Source organism: Microtus ochrogaster, chromosome 4, assembly GCF_000317375.1.
Source record: "Microtus ochrogaster isolate Prairie Vole_2 chromosome 4, MicOch1.0, whole genome shotgun sequence".
Classification (NCBI taxonomy): Eukaryota; Metazoa; Chordata; class Mammalia; order Rodentia; family Cricetidae; genus Microtus; species Microtus ochrogaster.
Genome location: NC_022011.1, coordinates 63,285,800 through 63,305,351, shown reverse-complemented (window position 1 = coordinate 63,305,351; position 19,552 = coordinate 63,285,800). Strand labels below are relative to the sequence as shown.

Genomic DNA, 19,552 nt, shown 5'->3' with positions numbered 1-19,552 from the left:
CTGAAAACTGCCCTCTGACACATATGTGCTGTCAAATGTGAGTACGTGCGCACATGCGTGTGCACACACACATATGAGATTTTTTTATTAATCTAAACACCAAAAACAAAATCAGAAAAAGATTACAGTCTACTAGTGATTATAATTTGACTAGATAATATGTCAATTGCATAGTCAAAAGAAATGCTGAGGAAGGGGGAACTATGGAAAAAAAAAAACACTAAAGATGCTTTTAAAGGTCCCAGATGAAGCCACATATAATTAATACAAAAAAAGTAGAAGCGAGGAAGGCTCAAAGAACTCAAGGTGCTGAATGGAAAGAGGGCGAATCCATATCAGACTTCAAAACCGATGCTTACTGGGGAGTCCGAGGTTGGGACAGCTGGCGAGATAATGTACCTGCCCACTCCTTCTTTAATGGGGAACTGAAAAGTCTTATATAAGATGAAACATTCCCAAAGCATCAGGGAGAACAGACCAGCACAGCCCATGTCTAAAAGGAGCCCATAACCAGCATCAGAACAGACTCAATGGAACAATAAATCAAATTAGAGAAGACAAACCCAGTGATGCAGAAGCCAAAGACATCTCCAGCAAATCACTTCCCAGACTGAGTGCTTTCTCTTGAATCAGTCTTAGCTTCCTATAGGTTAGGGGTCAAAAAGCCTCTCCTGTATGGGAGTCTTGTCAAAGACCGTGCTCTCTCTTCTGCACCAAGCCATCCTGAACTGACAACAGAGCCCGGCGTGCAGAAACAGACAGGGGTAACTGTGTTCTAAGAAAATTTTATTAGCAGAAGCTAGGTGGTGGAACGGATTGGACCTGCACTCCTATGTCACAGGTGAGACCAAGCAAGGCCAGCACCACTACTAACTTTTAAAGAAGCAGCCCATTCTAATGGTCCACGTTTAGTTAGAGGGAAGAGGTTCCTGTTTAACACATGTAAAAGCAGAAGTGGGGGGAAAGAAATCAGGATCCTAAACTAGCGAAGAAATGTCCACTTGACATTCTGAAACTGTGCTATAAAAGGGACAGAGAGGACAATGAGACCAAACACTTCATTTTGCACCTGAGTTCTTCTGTTGGACTTGACATTTAGAGAAGAGCAGGTGACTGGGCCGGGACAAGAACTCTTGTGGTTTCTTGTGAGTCTCGGTAGGCTGCCACTGAGGGTGGACATGATGACATCCATCTCTCTTGGTGAGGGAAGATCCCTGATCGTCTCAATGCACTTTTTGTCTTTAGCCTCCCCAAGTGTCTCTCTCCTCACCCCCCACCCCCAAGAAAAAACAAATAAGCAAACACGAAGTCACTTTGGCATAAAATTTTATTCTTTCAGACAGCATACGTCACCCAGGGTGCCTGGAAACACAACTTTAGTGACATTGGTAAGTGCCCTTCATCAGAGGCCTGCACACTGTCAAGAGACACATGGCATGCATTACACTAGATAATTCAAAGTTTTACACCCCATCTCAACCACCTCATAACTGGCCAACAGATTCATAGAATTTCAACTGGAAATTTGCCCCCCACAGCTACCTTTTTCATTGACCAAGTGGTTAGTGGGTACCATTGTTTAACTCTTGACTATGACAAGGTTAAAGTTTTGGTCCTCAGCCTGTTGGTACCATTAAGGAGGTGGTTGAGCCTGTAGGGAGTTGGGACTAGTGGGAAGTTTTAGAACATTGGGAACATGACTTTGAAGGGTACTGTAGAGACCTACATGCACGCTTTCTCTCCCATCCCCGTTCTCTCTCTTTCCTTCCTTCACCCTTTTAAAAAGAAAATTTTATTTTTGTGTATTGAGTGTGTATCCATACATAATATATCTGTGTACCGCATGTATGCAGCACTCAGAGGCCGGAAGAGGGCACTGAATCCCCTGGGACTGCAGTTATCAGTTATGCACTGCCAGGTGAGTTCTGGGAATCAAACCAGGGTCCTCTAGGGGATCAGTTAGTGCCCATTCCTCCAACCCATACTCTCTCCTTCTCAAGTCTCTGCTATGAGTGAGCGGTTCTTCACTCTCTAACACAAGTCTCAAACCAGTACGTACTGCAATCTCCAAAATCGCGAGCCCAAACAAACCATCTATCTTTATAAGTAGATCATCTCAGGTACTTGTTACAATAATGGGAAGTTAACACAGTAGAGAAATGGCTTTCCCATGGGTAGAAGGATGAAATTTCACGGAGATGCTCTGAGCTAATCACGGAAGCCAGAGAGTCTGATCCAGCAGCCTCTGAGAGAGTCCATGAGGTTAAAAAGTCCTTCTAGATGAAGGTCTGGTCAGGTCAGGGTTTATCAAGCTACTGTAACCATCAACAATACTGGTGGATCTTCTGACAGAAGTGACGGAGTTCAGTGGCCCTAGACACTGGAAGTTAGGCAGTCCTCTTGGCTCCTATCAAGTCCTCATGTTCAGTGTTGTGGCCTCATGCAGGAGCATTTCAGTGAAGCAAACCTCTGCCTTCTACATTGGGGTCCAATTTCTCCTCTTTATCAAGTGAAAGATGGGCCTTCGCTCCCAAGTTCATCGGTCCACAGTCTGCTTTGTGCTTTACAGTTCTGGTTTCTGTCCCTCTTAGGAACAGTAACATCATAGCAAGGGAAGCATGAAGAGGCAAGCTAGCACCGTGAGGTAAGGCGTGGGAACACTGCCGCCAGATGTCCTCTGTGCATGCATGACGGCGAAGACGGCGTTTGTGTGGTTGGTCGGCAACTCGACATTGCAGATCATCCCCTCACAGCAAGACCTGCACTCCTGGAGAGGAAGGAAAGGGTCGGGAGTGAGGAGCAGAACATGCTGTCATCTAAACTCCAGTGCACCTTACTCTCAAGGATGGCGTGTTCTTGAGCTTCTAAAGCAGGCTTCTGACTACTCATGCAAGTTCTGAAGCCCGAGTCTGGCTCAGTAGCCTGAAAACTATCAGTCATTCTTAATGCCATTTCTTTTTGAAGACAGACTACCTTCGAATGTTTGCTCTCCACACTGGCACTGTCACGCATCTTTGTCAGAGTACACACATCCAACACATTGCTCCTCCTTGTGATGTGGGAGTGTCATATATCAATCTGTTGATTTCATTGGTTAAGTAATAAACAAACTGCTTGGCCTCATAGCTTAGAACATAGGTGGGTGGAGTAAAGAGATCAGAATGCTGGGAGGAAGAGGAAGTGAGGTAAGACGCCTCAGAGAGAGAGGCTATGCTCCACTCTCCCGGGCGGACACACACGATGAAGCAAGCTGCCAGGTCAGACATGCTGAATCTTTCCCGGTAAGACCGGAGCTACAAAGTTTATTAGAGATAGGTTGATCGGGATATCAGAATTAGCCAGTAAGGGCTAGAGCTAATGGGCCAAGCAGAATGGGCCAAGTAGTGTTTAAAAGAATACAGTGTCCGTGTAATTATTTCGGGGCATAAGCTAGCAGGCTGCTGGGGTGCTGGGGACACAGCCCTGCCACTCTTAATACAACATCCTTGGTTCTCCCATGATGCTTAACTTACCACCATCACCAGGAAATCTGGGGAAGTAACTCCACACACACATAATCTTTACCGTGTGTTCTGAGTCTCGGCTGTGACGGCAGCCCACGAAGTGGCATTCATTTTTAGAGGCACACTTTTTAGTGATGGACGTACTTCTTCCATGGCTAGTGAAGTGATGAACAGTCAAACAATACTGCGTGTCTGGGGAAATTTAACAACAACAACAAAAAAGGCCATTTTATTTTCCATTTTGCAAAAGAGAACCGTCAACCATCATGCCAGAAATGACTAAAATTCGGGATAATCTTTAGGCTTCTAGGTGAGAAATTCAATAGCAGTGAACGCTAGAGTTTTTAGGCAGTGTTTCTATAAAGGCATCCGCTCCTGGAGTACACATGTGCTTTGGAAATGAATATAAATGAGTGGCCTGTTCCTTTGGCATTAGCTGAAGCTGAGAAAAAATGTGCAGAGTTTCATCAATCCTTGGGTCTGCTCAGCAAATATGAGAGTATTTATGCCCCTCGTTTGCCCTTTCTTGCTCTGAAGCATGCATTCTAGAACTCTAAATGCAGACAAGAACTGTGAGCACCGAAGCAATGATTCTGAGAACTGGGCGCCTTGTTCATCATTTGTTTCTTGCAGGCTAAGAAGTGCATGGGTCTCCAGCTACGTATCAGGTCACCCCCCTTTCTCATCTTGATTATTCATATTCCACACTTTCTAACATGCCTGACTCCCTCATCAATGTATTCCACTCTTCCTCTCCCCCTCACTCCCTGCTCCCCACTCATGCCTGCTCTATATAGTTGGCTCATTTCCATAGTTAGCCTTACGGCATTAACCACCCGTTCTATGACCGAATTCTTTTTAGAAAGTGGTTCGTCTAACATCATAGGATATTCTGTTTGAGCTCCGTATTTCCTCCGTCACTACCACAGACCACGGAAATGCTTGCTAATTTATTCACCATGGATCCCAATAGTCAGTTGACTGGGGGGAAATGGACCAAGGTTGAGAAGATAGAGTTTTTAGAACTATCACAAGTAAGTCCTGTTCGATCCTCTGAGATCATTCTATTTTTTTAATAAAATGCACTATGTACAGTGGCATTTTGATAACTTTAATGGCATTTACAATGGCAAATACATTCATATTGTAGATTGGTAGTCAGTGACCTTCTAACTTGTGTTCATTCTTTCAGTTCTTATAGTGAACCTCTGGAAAGCCATAGACCATCTTAACATTCTTTTTGTTATTTTAGACAATAGCTTATTACATAGTCCTGGCTGACCTGGAGCTCCCTAGGTAGACCAGGCTGACCTAGAACTCACACGGAGATGATCTTTCTGCCTCTGCCTCCTGAGTGTGGCATTAAAGGCATGCACCATCTTGCCCACTGCCATACAGGTAGGAAGGTAGGATTAACCAAGGCAGGTTTCAAGGGTTTGTGGTCTTTATCAGTACACTGGGCTACCCCCTTCAGGACACTCAACATTAAATTAGACAAAAGTAGCTGACTTTTGGAGTCTGAAGGAAAAGGAGCCATTAAATGTTCTGGAGAAGGTACTTAAACTCCAAACTCAGTAGAGCTGGGAGCTGGGGCTGCTTGTGTTGATCTGGAGCACTGCACACATCACACACATGAAAGCATCCTCTGGGCAGTCAACAAAAAGCTAGTGTAAATAACACAAGAAATAGCATGCTATCATGTTCTGTTACATAGACACCCTCTTTTGACAACAGTGACAAACCACAGTGGAGTTTCATAGAGAGAAGGAAAATCTGAGAGCACAGAGAACAATAGCCCGGGACGCTTGTCATGGAAGACTGGTCGATTATCACTTCCCAAATAATAGCAAAGGGAAAAGTAGTAAATGACACCTCCGTCATAATTCCAGATGGTTAACGTCTTTGAGACTTGAACAGCAGATGGTCAGAAAGGAGCTCTCATGCTGTGCTGGGATGTGAGGTCATTCCATGCTGGAAAGAGTGGGCTTCTCAGGTGGGCCTGGCAGAGACAACAGGCTGCCATTTTTATTACAGCGTACACTGCTAGAGGATGGGAAGCTAAGGTCTCCTTTTTCATTATCTGCGCTTCAGAAGAGATGCTATTAGGGCTGGAAAGATGACTCAGCCCTTGTTGCTACTTGGGGAGAGCTGGGTTAAGTTCCCAGTAGCCATGTGGAAGCTAAAAAGAAAAGAAGATTCTAGTAATTGATTCTTCTAGAAAAGAGGTAATGATAAACCTTGACCAGATGGATGCTATGGCAATTTTAAAGAGTTGTCATGCTCATGGTGTCTCTTTACAGCAATAAAAATCCTAAGACAGAAGTTGGTACCAGGAGCAGGGTATTGCTGTGATAGGTAAGACCATACTTTTGTTTGAAGATATATGGACCTTGAGACTATGTATTCGAAAAGCAGATGAACACTTTAAGTTCCGCCTAATAGGCCACTGGAAGACAGTGGAGATAAGTGTGATTTGATGAACTAGTTCAAGAGGTTTCAGAGAAGAAGAATTTTAGTATGCTACCTAGATATTGTTCTTGTGATATTTTAGTGAAGAATGTGGCTGCTTTTTGCCCTTGTCTGAAAAGTCTGCCTGAGGCTAAAGTAAAGAGTTTAGGATTAATGGCATTGGCTAAGGAAATCTCAAAACAGCCTACTATAGACTCTATTTTGTTTATTTATTTATTTATTTATTTATTTATTTATTTATTTGGTTTTTCGAGACAGGGTTTCTCTGTGGTTTTGGTGCCTGTCCTGGAACTAGCTCTTGTAGACCATGCTGGTCTTGAACTCACAGAGATCCACCTGACTCTGCCTCCCAAGTGCTGGGATTAAAGGCGTGCGCCACCACAGCCCGGTTTAGACTCTATTTTGTGGCTATTAATGTTATCTCTAATGAAAATTAATAATAAAAAGAAGCAATCTGAGCAAAGAGAATACAAAACGTACAATTTGAGAAGAAAAGGGGCACCGGGAAGTGGAATGGAGCTAAACCCTGTGTTCAAGGGAATAAACACAGTAAGAAATGGAATAAAGGGAGTTGTGATCTCAGGGCAAGATCCCACCCAGCTAAGCTTCCAACTTGTGAATAGGAATTAAAAAAAAATCTTAGAGCTGGGTGTGATGGTATACACCTTTAATCCCAACATTCCAGAGGCAGAGGCAGGCAGATCTCTGAGATTAAGGCCAGTCTGGTCTATAGATTTTTAGAACAACTAAGCTTAGGTAGTGAAGGAAACCACTGAAAACAGAAAGCTGGTGAAGATGTAGTTGAATGAGGGGGCCATGTTCCAGCCCCAGCAAGCAGCAGAACTTGTTGGCAGTTTAGGCCACATGGTGCTAGCTTTAGAAACAAAGATAGAAGAGAGGTCTTATGGAAGCTTCCTCCATGACTAAGGAAAGATGCTGAGGCCATGCATGTGTCACGGTGTCCCCGAAGGGAGGCCTAGACAGGGCATTACATGAAGCTGGGAAGGTGAAGCCTGGGTTGCCTTGGAGACCCCAAGATGCCAGGGCCATGAGATACCTTCCAAGGAAAGCCGCCAATAGGAAGAGGATCCAGCCCAAGAGAAAGATGTGTGTTAGAGTCAACGAAGCTAAAAAGGAGTTGGAGATCTGAAGAGCATTTTGACATCAGACATGGAGTTGTAGAGTTTGGAGCTTGCCCAGCTAGTTTTTGGTCTTCCTTTGGTCTTGTATTTCCCCACTGTGTTCCCTTTCCTGTGTTTTGGAATGATAATGTATATCCAGTGTATATGTTGGAAGTATGTGATCTGCTTTTTGATTTTATAGGGATTACAGTTAAGAGACTGCATGAATCTCAGAAGAGACTTTGAACTTTAGACTTTTAAATAAATGTAAGACTATTAGAGACTATGGGGACTTTTGAAGATGGATTGAAAGTATTTCTACATTATGTTACGGCTACAAACCTTTGGGAGCCAGGAGAGGAATGTGGTGGTTTGAAATAAAATGGCCCCAAAGGGAGTGGAACTATTAGGAGGTGTGGCTTTGTTGGCATAGGTGTGGCCTTGTTGGAGTAAGTGTGCCACTTTGAAGGTGGGCTTTTAGGTCTCCTTTGCTCATGCTATGCTCAGTGTGGACAGACATCTTTCTGCTACCACAGATCAAGATGTAGAACTCTCCCCTCCTTCTCCAGCACTATGTCTGCCTGCACACTGTCATGTCCCACGGTGACGATAATGGATGAAACTGTCAGACACCCCTATTAAATGTTTTCCTTCACAAGAGTTGCCATGCTCGTGGTGTCTCACCACAGCAATACAAACCCTGACTAAGTCAGAAGCCACAGGTGCACACATTTCACTTAGTAATGATTCTCGGCAATGTAGCCAGTAGGGTTTTTTTTTTTGGGGGGGGAGGTGGTCCCACAGGTTTTTTATATCTGGATAAAATTAGGCCATTCTACTATTATAAAAAAATGTAGTATAGAAAGATTCATGGCAACAAACCCAAACCAGCAATTTCTGATTTTGGAAGTCTGTTGTCTACTTGTCTTTCTTAGGCCATTGCCTCTGAAAACCTAAAAGTCAGAACAGTCCAGTCTCAATACAGCCTCTCAGTTCCACACTCCTGTGAGTGTATTCTATCTGTTTTACTTCCACCTCTGTGTGAAAACACTCAGGTCCCTCACAACTCCGCTTCCTCCTCCGGGACCGCCTAAGCAAAAGTGACGACAGTCCCGTCCCGTCCCGTCCCTACTTTGACTCTGGTCTCCACATTCTCCACACAGCAGCCAGAGCGATGTTGCATGTCACAACCAGAACCACATGTCCCGACTTCCACGCTCTATCAGACAAAGAAACATCTGCACGTCTTTGAATGTGGGTGCCTCTCTGATTGTTTCTTCATCTCCCACTGTGCCACCCTGACCAATCTGTTACTGGAGAGGCCACACCAACTATTGAGTCCGGAAGCCTTTACATTTGAGATGTTCCTTCCAGGCACACTATATTCCTGCAGCTCTCCATCTGGTTTCCTTGTCTTGGCCACTCACGTCTCTGTTTTAATGTATATTCAGAGAAGATTTCCCATGGCTACCCAGTAGCATCTGTCAGCAAGTGTTTACTGAGTGCATATTAGGAGCCAGGCAGCAGACTGGGCACGAGGGATGTGTCAGCAAACTACCAAAGACAGTCAGATGTTTGATGGGGGTGTGAATGAGCTTCCCAAGCATCTGTGAATCTCTAGAGAGGAGTACAGAAACCTTTCTTTGCTTTAAGCCAGTAAGTATGACGTTTCTAAGGTATCATCAAGTATCAGACATTTCTGGAATTATCTGAATGCTTTAGTCAACATTGTGGTTTCTGTCTTCTTGCTAAATACCTTTTAAGAAATTTTTCCTCATGATGCAAACAACTACATGTTGAGGCTGCGTCAGCCATTTCCAGGTTCTCTCTGGATGCTCTGTTGTCTGGATAGTCTTTCCCAAAAAACTCAGGACCTCTACAGAATGCCATTGGGCTGTCGGTATGGTCAGCTGTCTCTTCCAGCTAAGGGAAAAACCTAAAGAAAGCGAGGACCCAGAAAATCCAGAAGAGTCTTCCAAGCTTGTGTACTCACCCTGTGGACACCATTTGTCTTCCGCCCAGCGATTGCAATTATAATTATCCCCTGCATTCTCACAGGTAAAACACTTGAAGCTGTTTGGAAATGGTGTGGCTTTAAAGAAAAAGGAAGGAAGGTCAGAAGGCAACCTTTTCAAACACCAAAGATAGCACAAAATTAGCAACTTTGTTAGATGAGACAAAACAAACAAGACATCCTCTTGGGAATGTGTGTGTCCTGAAAGCTGGATCTATCCATCTGATTTGTGCTTGCTTCATTTATTCCCTTCTAGTAAGTACTGCAGTCTTCCATTACAGAAAAATGAAAATGGCTCCACAAGCTACTTTGAAAGATCCATGGTATGGTTCTATTACAATTTATCTTCTGAAAGAGCGATTGAGAGAATGGGCAAGGATGATAATGGCATTTGAGATACACACACACACACACACACACACACAGAGAGAGAGAGAGAGAGAGAGAGAGAGAGAGAGAGAGAGAGAGAGAGAGAGAGGTAACATCATGAATAGTACAGGAAGTGCAGAGTGAAGAATGGTCATGACATACACCTGTGTAAGGCTAGGATGAAGACAGCTGCCACCCCAGCTGTGCCTCAGCAGCACCAGAAAAGCATTTTAAAAGAGCAGAGGAGAAAGGAAAAAGAAAAACATGCTCCGCATCTCCCCCTCTGGTTACTATGTGACTACTTTTAGTGGCAAAACTTTTGTGCACCATCAATTGTGAATAACAGTAATGAAGACTCAGGACCCACTCTCTTCCCAATTTCAAACTTTCCGATGAGTTCTCAAGTAATGTTAATGGCCATTTGAAAGAGCAGGTGTATTGCTTCTGCAGAAACTTTTCAAAGCTGTTAAACTTCTCTGATGAAGTCAACAAAGATCTCTGGACTTCCTACGCTAAGCCACGATTAGACACAGTGCTCACACAAGCGACATGAGAACCATAACCCGTACTTACGGTCAAGAGGGGGCCTCACGTTGTAGAAGTTAATGTTCTTGGCAAACACCCAGTTTTCTGAGAAGATCAAGATCTGAAGGATGGTCACAGCTAGCACGTGGCAGAGGAGCAGCATTCTGACCTCCCGCATTGGGCAGGCCCAACTCAAACGTCTGCCATAAAACACAGACAGGGTCAGTTCACTTGTTTCTTATACATTGATGTAAAAGAATCTTATACATCTGCTTCTGCTTCGAAAGCTCAGTTGAAATTGGTCAGTACCACAAATATTATTCAGAATAAAATTAAGCAATCACTGCCTTCAATTGGCTGATTGAATTTCAACTGGACATCTGGTGAGTCTCCCTGTCCCGGCACACAAGGATCTAGCACTGGCCTGCCTACACCAGGTTCCTTCTGTGTCTGGGGCTACCTAGTTGATGCTGTGTTGAATATTGCAATTTTTTTTCAATCAAGCCTGGTTGCTGGTTTATTTACCTGAAGTCACTAAACCACTTCTTGCTGAAAATCCTTTCCCCTGAGTAAACAAAGGCACTTGATCAATTTTTCAACCCCATCAAACCCTGGGAGGAACCATAAATGTAAAGTCAATGGTGCAAACACTGAGCCAAGCTCAATAAGTCAGGACTCAAATCTCTGCTGATCCTGAAGCTTACACAGGCAGGGAAGAGAAGGGAAGAGAAGGCACTTGAGGTGCCTGCTCCACCAGCACCTGTTGCACTGGGTGCAAGGACAAACCACCAGAATGCTCCAGAGGAAACAGCCCGAGTTGAATGCTGGGAGCGATCTAATGATGCCCTTGGTCCGCAATCACTGTTGACTGTGTTCATAACTTTGAGCAGATGGGACCGAAACTTGATGGAATGGTAGATAGGTACACTGCTGAGTAAAGGGCATGATATTTGGGGGCCCCCTAGAACCCACAGATTCTACCCTGGGAAGCCAGCCTGGGGGGAGGGTTAAAAGTGCAGTCTCATCACGGACAGGCTGTCTGGCCAGGGAAAGAGGAGTGTGGGCTGCAGAAGACAACATGCAGCGTGGAGTCTACAGGTTCGGGTGCTGGCTCTGCTGTTTATTAGCTTCTTGACCTTGGGCGAGCTCCTTAAACTCTATTAACCTCAATTTCCTCACCTGTAAAACGGCTTAATAATACCCACCCTACCCACACATGGGGATAATTGTGAGAGTCAAATACAGGTTCAGATAGAATCACATAGCTCGGAATGAAGCACACATAATAAGAGTTCTGTGGAAATGCTGGAGTTCAATAGAATTGGCCAGACTCATTTTCTTCTTGCTGAATCAACGGGTCTCAGTGACTCAGGAAACTTTTCAAAGGAAAAAAAATGGCTTGATAGCCACACATCCACGTGGTCCTTCACATTAACTCTTGATATCTGCATTTCCACATGGTCCTTCGCATTAACTCTTGATATTCGCATATCCACGTGGTTCTTCACATTAACTCTTGATACCTGCATACCCATGTGGTTCTTCACATTAATTCTTGATATCTGCATTTCCACATGGTCCTTTGCATTAACTCTTGATATTCACATATCCACGTGTTCATTCACATTAACTCTTGATATCTGAATTTCCACATGATCCTTTTCATTAACTCTTATTTTCGCATATCCACGTGGTCCTTTGCATTAACTCTTGATATCCACATATACACATAGTTCTTTACATTAACTCCTACTGAAGTCGCAGCAATAGTGTGCGGATTCCAGGATTTTTCTTCTTCTCTTGTGATTTTTCCAATAAGTAACATGTAAGCAGGGGTACTGAACTGACTGTCAGATAAAGTCTTGCCTTCCCTACAGAGGACCTTTGTGAAGGCAAGATAGAAACACTAAGGGTGTAGCTAGTGAAATAAAGCACACTGCTATGGCATTTCTAAGAATATAATAGGGCTAAACTTTATAGATTTTGTTTTGTTTACATCAGCACATAGACCCAGAAATATTAAATACATTTTTCTAGTTCACTTTAGTAACCAAGATTGAAATTCTAGTGGTCATGTTTCCACGTTTTTATGGTCTTCCTGAAGAAACGGACATTGTCAAATCAGGTGGTTATATGGAAATACAATTCTGCTTTTCCTATTCACACATAGAAAGTGGTCCATCCCACAGTTACAATGAATCTGCAGCCAAAGGATAGAACCCAATATTCCAAGAGAGACTCTTTAAAATGGGGAGCTGAGTTCTCATCCCCTCCCCGCAAACCTCAGAAAGCTTGTGCTGTAACAGCAAACCACATTGAACACTGATTTCAGACTCACATTGTCTACACTTTAATCAATGAGCAGCTATGGGACCTTAGACATGTTATTGAAGCTTCCCAATTCCAGCTTCCCTCTCTGTAAAACAACCATAGCAATTACTGCTTGGAAGTGAGGTTTCCACAGCCTCATGCCTATAAGGCTGAAACTGCATGCTGAGCTACAGTTCCATGTTCATCTAATACTTTCTATTGGATGGTAAAGATCACTGATTCAAATATCTGTTTTTAGACCCACCCCTTGTGATGCCTGGGTCAAGCTCATTAGCCTCTCTATAGCACAGTTTGGTGCCTGTGAAATGGGAGCAGTAAGGCTGCCTTGTAAAGCTATGGGAGTAGGGTTGGCTAAAGGACATACATCATTTGATCTATTTAGTTAATCGTGTGCCTGGATTTTGACTAATTCTTGCAAGCATTTATTGCTGTGAACAAATTCCCAGCTTTTTCATTCATTCAGCATGTCATTGTTGACACTTACTATGGCGCATTTATTGTTCTTATTGATGCCTTTTCCTCTCATGAAAACTGCATGTTGGAGGGAGAAGGCAACACAGAGCAGAGGGGTCCATTATTTGAGCCTGTTGTAAGTACCACAAAAGTGAAACAATAGGGTGATAACTTGGTAGGAAGGGATGGGTCTGTATCAATGTGACTGTCTGTACACACCTCTCTGAATAAGTAATATTTGAGCAGCTGAATTACATGAGGAGAAGAAACAAGAGCTAAACCAAAAAGCCACCTTGAGCCTATGGAGGAAATGGCAGAAAACGGGTCTGGATGGCTGGCTCAGTGGATAAGTGCACTTTCTGCACAAACACGAGGGCCTGAGTTCAGACCCATATAAAAAGACAGGCCCACCACAAAAGTACCAGGTACACCCCTTGCATGCCTAGAACCCCAGCACTGTGTAAGTGGAGACAGGAGGATTGATGGGGCGTGCTGGCTGTCGGTCTGGCTCCTAGGATCTCACTGAACAAGGAATGAAGTGAAGGATAATAAGAGTAGGGCATCTAATTTCCTCCTCTAGCTCCTGCATGCACACACAGGCATGAGCATCCATGCACACAGCTCACATACGTCCATGCACGCACGCGCGCACACACACACACACACTCTCACACACTAAAAAGGGTAGTATCAAGTGTACCTGGAACACGCAGTATACTGGCTAGGGAGTGGACCGACAGTCAGGTCGTGGATGAAACTACATCTTGTAAGCACTTACCAGAAAGATTTGGAGCCAGGAAAATCAAGAAGTTGAAAAAGAGACAACACAAATGTTTTGTGTCTGTAGAGACATTGGTCCCAAAGCCCTAGCTTTGTTTGCTGCTCCTGAATGAAAGGGATGCAAGTGATGGTGAAGGCAGAGGAAGGCAGAATTCAGATCCACCAGAGAGTTCAAACTAATGAATGGAGACAGCTCGGTCGATAAATGCTTGATGAGTGTGATCGCTAGCATCCGTGTAAAAAGGCAGGCAGAGCAGCGGGTGTCTATAATTTCAGCATGGGAAGGTGGAGACAAGGGGATCCCTGGAGCTAAATGGTCAGTCACCCTAGCCCATCAGTGACATCCAGGCTCAATAAAAGACACTATTATAGGTAAGGTAGAAGCGACCTTGACTTCTGACTTTCACAAGCACAAGCCTACCTGTAGATGTCTGTGTACCCTCCCATACCTACACAAATCTAAGCCCAAGACTTGTTTTTTGGATTCTCCATGCTCAAAAAGAGTGCTGCAGAAACTGGGTCATTACCATTGTGCAACTGGGGAAACTGAGACTCACAGGCATACCACCACTGACCGAATAGCCCCTCAAAATTTTCCACGTGGTACCATCTGACTATTAGCGAAAGGCAAAATGAAGGGTTTGAGTTCCATGGTGTTGCGTCTGTGCAGTCAGAACGTATTTTCATTTCCACTTCAAAACGAAGCAGCCCAGCCTTATTCCGGCAACAGTCTCCAAGACTGAAAAGGTTTGCCTCTCAAATGAGGAATGAGCGAAATAAAGGCGCCTTCTAGCTCCTGACCAGGCTTTATAATGTATTACCATCCACTGTCTCCTAAGCAACGCCTAGCTCTGTCTTCTTCAGTGTACAGTGTTTGCATTTCCACGACTGTTGTTTTTTACAAGCAGGTCGCATTAGGGCAATGAACAAAAAAATGGTTAAACAGAGTGTCGTGGAGTTGCTAGACATTGAGAATCACTGCACAGGACTAAAACACCGCTGTGAAGACCTTGCTGAGCAGGCACACTCCCCTCAGTCTCTGTCACAACCAAGGTGACAGGAATGCCTGTCTCTTGTTCCACGGAGGAGGTGGAATCTACAGCATGTACTCCAGGAACCCAGGCTATTCTCTCCCTGGCCGTCACACAGACTACGGTTACTTCACCATGTAGGAGGAGGGGTAACCCAGGGGGTTCCTACAGTGACTGGTAAAACTGTATGTGTAGATATTTCCCTGGGTGGAGGAGCTCAGAGGGTTCCGAGAGCCACGTAATGGTGAAAAATTGCTGTTTACTGCTTCAGAATATAGCTGTCGATAACTTGGCTTCCTGTGAGAATGTTCTTTATTCCGACACGAAAACAAAAGCTCCACTGTGCCCCATGGATGTGAGTCTACCAGCCTTACACTCAACGGAAGCTCAACACATCTTTCTCCAAGAGAGCTTACTGCTTTCGTCCATGTTTTCCAGGGACAGGCTTGGACAGAAACGCCATGTGTGTGGTGCCGGCCTTCCCTGTGCTTTGAGTCCCTTCTTTGCTCCAGAAGGCAAACGGCCTCTTTGCCAGGCGAGGGGAGAGACTTCTTCCAGGCATATTTGTAGAGATTCAGGAAGCAGCTCTCAGGCATTCCAGAGAATGGCAGGTAGCCAGATTTGAAGTGAAGGAACCCCCACTCCTCAGACTGGCCCATACCTGCCCAGAATAAAAGACTTGATTCACGAAAGGGCCTGTAGTTCAGAAGCAGAACAACTTCCCAGGCCCCAGTCCTCGTAATCACACAGTCGGTACTTCTGCAGAGCTGGTGGGGGGGGGGGTCCTCAGGAAGCAGCCTATCACAGCATCTTTTGAGGTGGTAAAAGATCTACATTTTTTTATTTTAATATCCCTCAGTTGTATGCTCAGCACACAACACATACTCACTAAACACATTTTGGAATAGAACCAGCATCATTACCTGTGACCTAGATGGAGCTCCTAGAGCCAGTAAAACAAAGGCAAGCCCGGTGAAGAACCGGCAGGGTGTCCGGAGCTGTTAAAGGATGGACTCCGAACAGAAACCCAAGAGACCAAAGCCGGGCAGTGAACACTGCATTTCTTACACAATTCCTCAACTATGAGTCAGCAAGCACAAAGTACCTTCAACTGCTAATGAAATAAACGAACAGGGATAATTGAAGGGAAGCAACCCTTCTAAGTCCAACACGCCCATCAACACTCAGGCTCGCACCTCCCTGCAAGTGCCACTTACTCCGTGGGCAGGTACCCTAATGACAATCTTAATAAGCCTGGCTTTGCTTGTAAAAAAAAAAAAAAAGATTGAAGGCAAAGTGGAAATTCAAAATGAGTGCTGAAATTTTACTGGAAAGGAAGGGAAGAGGTGAAAACGCCCCTCTGGAAAGGGGAAGCTTGCCAGAAGAAAACGTCACTATCCACAGTTAGAGTGGGGTACGAGTTGCTTCTGGCTGGGAAATCAAGCTGGTGAAGAGAGATGCTCAGGGTTTTCGTAAATTCTGGAAGCGTGCCAGAGGATGTACAGTCTACCGGCCTCCTTCTAGCGGAGTTGAAGGCTAGGTCCTGAGCCCTCCTGGGCTTCGGAGCCAGTTCCCAGGGCTTCAGTTTCTACCATGTGGGGCGGTTTGCTCTCTCTGAGACATAATATTTGTGGAGGGTTTCAGCTTCTCCACATCTCCAGAGTTCATAATTTGAAGTCACACCCTTACAGCAAGATTCTTCTGAGCACTTAGTTTAAAAAAACCAAGTAAGAAGGAGCGAATCCTTAAGTTCCCATAAACCAGTGGCAGCATGAGCCACGGAGGATATGGCGGACAGTATTCTTTGAGGGGAAGAAAAACAATGGCTTCAGAAACTCCCAGATTAAAACTCCAGCTCTATTGTTAGTAATCAGACAACCCAGAGCTATGAAGTAGTGTCCCCTTCGGCAATAAGGAAAGTGGGCTCAGAGTTGCGCTGCTAACTCAGACTGTGGTATGACGTCAGGGTGATTATTAATATATAAACTACCTTCTATTTAACCTCAAGAATCTTAAACGCCAAATTCACCCTCTACTCCCTCTCTCCCCTTCCTCTGCACATCATCACAGACTAAAGATCAGATCCAAAGATATACTTGTGCAAACATCATATTATCTGGAGCAGGCGGGACAACATTGGGGTCTGTGAACTCATTTCTTAAGAGGATTCAGAAGTTCTTCCTAATGCAACTCAAGCGGGAAGGTGAAAAACTGTGTCCCAACACGCCTTCCACCTTGAGTAACATATGATACTGATGGAGGTATACTAATGAAGAATTCCAGTCATGCCTAAAGTCTCGGAGCTGTAATATGGCATTGTCATAATATCCTAGATTCTCATATACCACTTTAAAAAATACAAAGACCTGGGCAGTGATGGCACACACTTTTAATCCCAGCACTTGGGAGGCAAAGGCAGGCAATTTCTGTGTTTGAGACTAGCCTGGTCTTCACAGCAAATTCCAGGACAGCTACGGCTACACGGAGAAACTCGGCCTTGAAGAACTAAACAATAACAACAACAACAGAAAATACAAACAAAAAGAATTTTCATCAAACAAAGGATAACCTCACTGGTGACACCTCACTTCTATGCATAAACTGAACATTCTGTGATTCGAAAGATGTAATTCCTCATCTGTTGCACGGAACCAGGTCAATGGCAGTGCCTAAACTGGTGCTAATGTTAAAAGAATTTCATTATGCAAATCGATTTCAATCTAATTGTGAGGTAATACAGGGCCAATAAGTATGAAACTCGGATTCTTCCTAATTTTAAACGGTGATTCAAGTTTCAAGAACATGCTAAACAATGCTTTCAGGATGTAGTTTTTCAATGGCAGTTTTGTCAAAAATAGGATTTTATGTGCTTTCAGAGGCTTTCGTGATACAGGAAGAGGAAGATGGTAAAAAACAAAACACACAGACAAGACTTAAAAGCTCATCTGGTTAATAATAGCAAGGAGGTTTCCTTTAATGGATCCAGACTGATTTATCAGGTTTCACTGACACGGACCAATGGTAGGAAAATCCATTAGTCAGCTTTGTGACCACAGCAAGGATCCCCAGTAACCAACTCCAAGGGAAAATAAGTTCACTTTGACGTGAATGAAAGTTTCATCCTGTGATGATCTGGCTCGTTGTCTGCAGCTTGTGGAGAGGCAGCACAATGTGACTGGGGGACACAGGATCCCTCAACTGCTCGCCTCATGGCCAGAAAGAAGAAGAAAGAAAAATAAAGGGGCTGAGGCCCTACTATCCCCTTAGAGACCATTCCCCCTTCCCCCACCCCCGCCGTGGCCTAAAAACCTTCCAATAGTCCTGCCCACCTTGTCTTTCTCTGTGCTGTTTTTGTTGGTTGTTTTGAGACAATAACTCTGCGGGCCTGGAATTCTCTATGAGGATCCAGGTGGCCTCAGACGCACAGGGATCCACCTACCTCTGCCTCCAGAGTGCTGGGACTAAAGGTGTGTACCCAGCTACGACCTACCTTACAATCTGTCCCTAGAGCAGTGGCCTGGGGATCGAGACTTACACACGGGCTACTGAAGGACTTCTGTGATCTGATCTATAGCAGAATCTAACACAAATGTGTTAACTAACTGTGAGACTCTCCTTCACATAGGTGGAAGAGTACTTAGCAGTTCGCTTCTGTAAGTGATTTTTAAGACGTTCATGCCAAATCATTTACATACTAATGCTTTTTATGTACTGAATAAAAACCTACGCTGGAGGAGAGGATAGAAAGGAGCCCAGAAAAGGTGGATTTCCTTCCATGAACAGCATTCTTCCTCTGCTGTTTTCCCCTTTGCTCTGTGTTTCTTAGGAGGTGAGCAAGACACAGCAGAACACGTTAGTCATCGCTCTCAGTGTTTAAACTGTCCAATGTTTAAATAAATTAACGCGCCTTGAGAGCTGCCGTAGTAGAGCACACTGAGTGACATGGGATGACGTCTAAAATCTAATTTGATGAGCGCCACATGCAGCTGTCATTCGATCATTTGTTTTAAAAACAAAAAAGCCAACAGCCAGGTGTGGTGGTCACTTTTAATCTCACTACTTGGAGGCAGACACAGGTGAGTCTCTTTAAGTTCCAGGCCAGCCTGGTCTACAATGTGAGTTCAAGCCTAGTCAGGACTACCTGGTGAGACCCTCCTGCCTATATTAAAAATAAATAAATGAATAAATTAAATTTTTAAAAGGGCTAAGGCATAATACTGAAAGGTAATTCAGTTCATATTCTTTTGCTCCCCGGTAGACAAATGCAAGAGCTCTTTTCTTCATGGAAGATGCATGTCTTTTTATTTTATGTATTTTTTTTATTTTATGTATAAGAGTGATCTATCTGCATATACACCTTTATCCCAGAAGAGGCTATAGGATTCGACTGTAGATGGTTGTGAGCCACCACAGAGTCATTGGGAATTGAACTCAAGACCTCTGGAAGAGCAGTCAATGTTCTTAACCACTGAGCCATCTCTCCAGCCCAAACAGGTGTGTCTTTAAACTTGAGGGAGAGACTGAAGTGGATAACAGTCTTACAGGGTGCTGCAGGCAAACAGGTCATAGCATGCTGTAACTGAGTACCGTCAGCAGAACTGCATGGATGCAAACTGAACAGAAACACAGGGTGGGCAGAGAATGAATGGCTTTTATGGTCCACATCCATGCTTATTGTACTGAACATATTTCCTTTAATAACCAAACAAAGCTCTCTTAAAAGAACCCCAAGTTGAAATGCCTGACAGCTGGCTAAAGATCCATTACTCTCCATTTGTTGAGTGAAGCTGTGTGTGTTGCCAAGGGGGAAAGTAAGCATTCTCAATTATTCCATTTGTAAGGTATAGAACGGTTTGCTTTGTTTTTTACTGCTGAGTAATACTCTAATATGTATATATTCCATACTTTCTTCATCCATTCTTCCATTGAAGGGCATCTAGGTTGTTTCCAGGTTCT

General features: G+C 44.2%; 1 protein-coding gene across 2 annotated transcripts in view; it reads right to left on the bottom strand.

Annotated features, from left to right (window-relative positions):
- Positions 1-1,322: 1,322 nt before the first annotated feature.
- Positions 1,323-19,552, bottom strand: part of Lypd6b (LY6/PLAUR domain containing 6B) — a 23,695-nt gene continuing 5,465 nt past the window's right edge. For both annotated transcript variants that reach the window (XM_005346394.2, XM_026789474.1), the window contains exons 2-5: positions 10,050-10,201; positions 9,087-9,185; positions 3,565-3,695; positions 1,323-2,767 (exon numbers count right to left, since the gene is read on the bottom strand). In XM_005346394.2, coding sequence (XP_005346451.1) covers positions 2,603-2,767; positions 3,565-3,695; positions 9,087-9,185; positions 10,050-10,179 — 525 coding nt within the window. In that variant the 5' untranslated portion in view covers positions 10,180-10,201 and the 3' untranslated portion in view covers positions 1,323-2,602. The remainder of the gene's footprint in view (positions 2,768-3,564; positions 3,696-9,086; positions 9,186-10,049; positions 10,202-19,552) is intronic.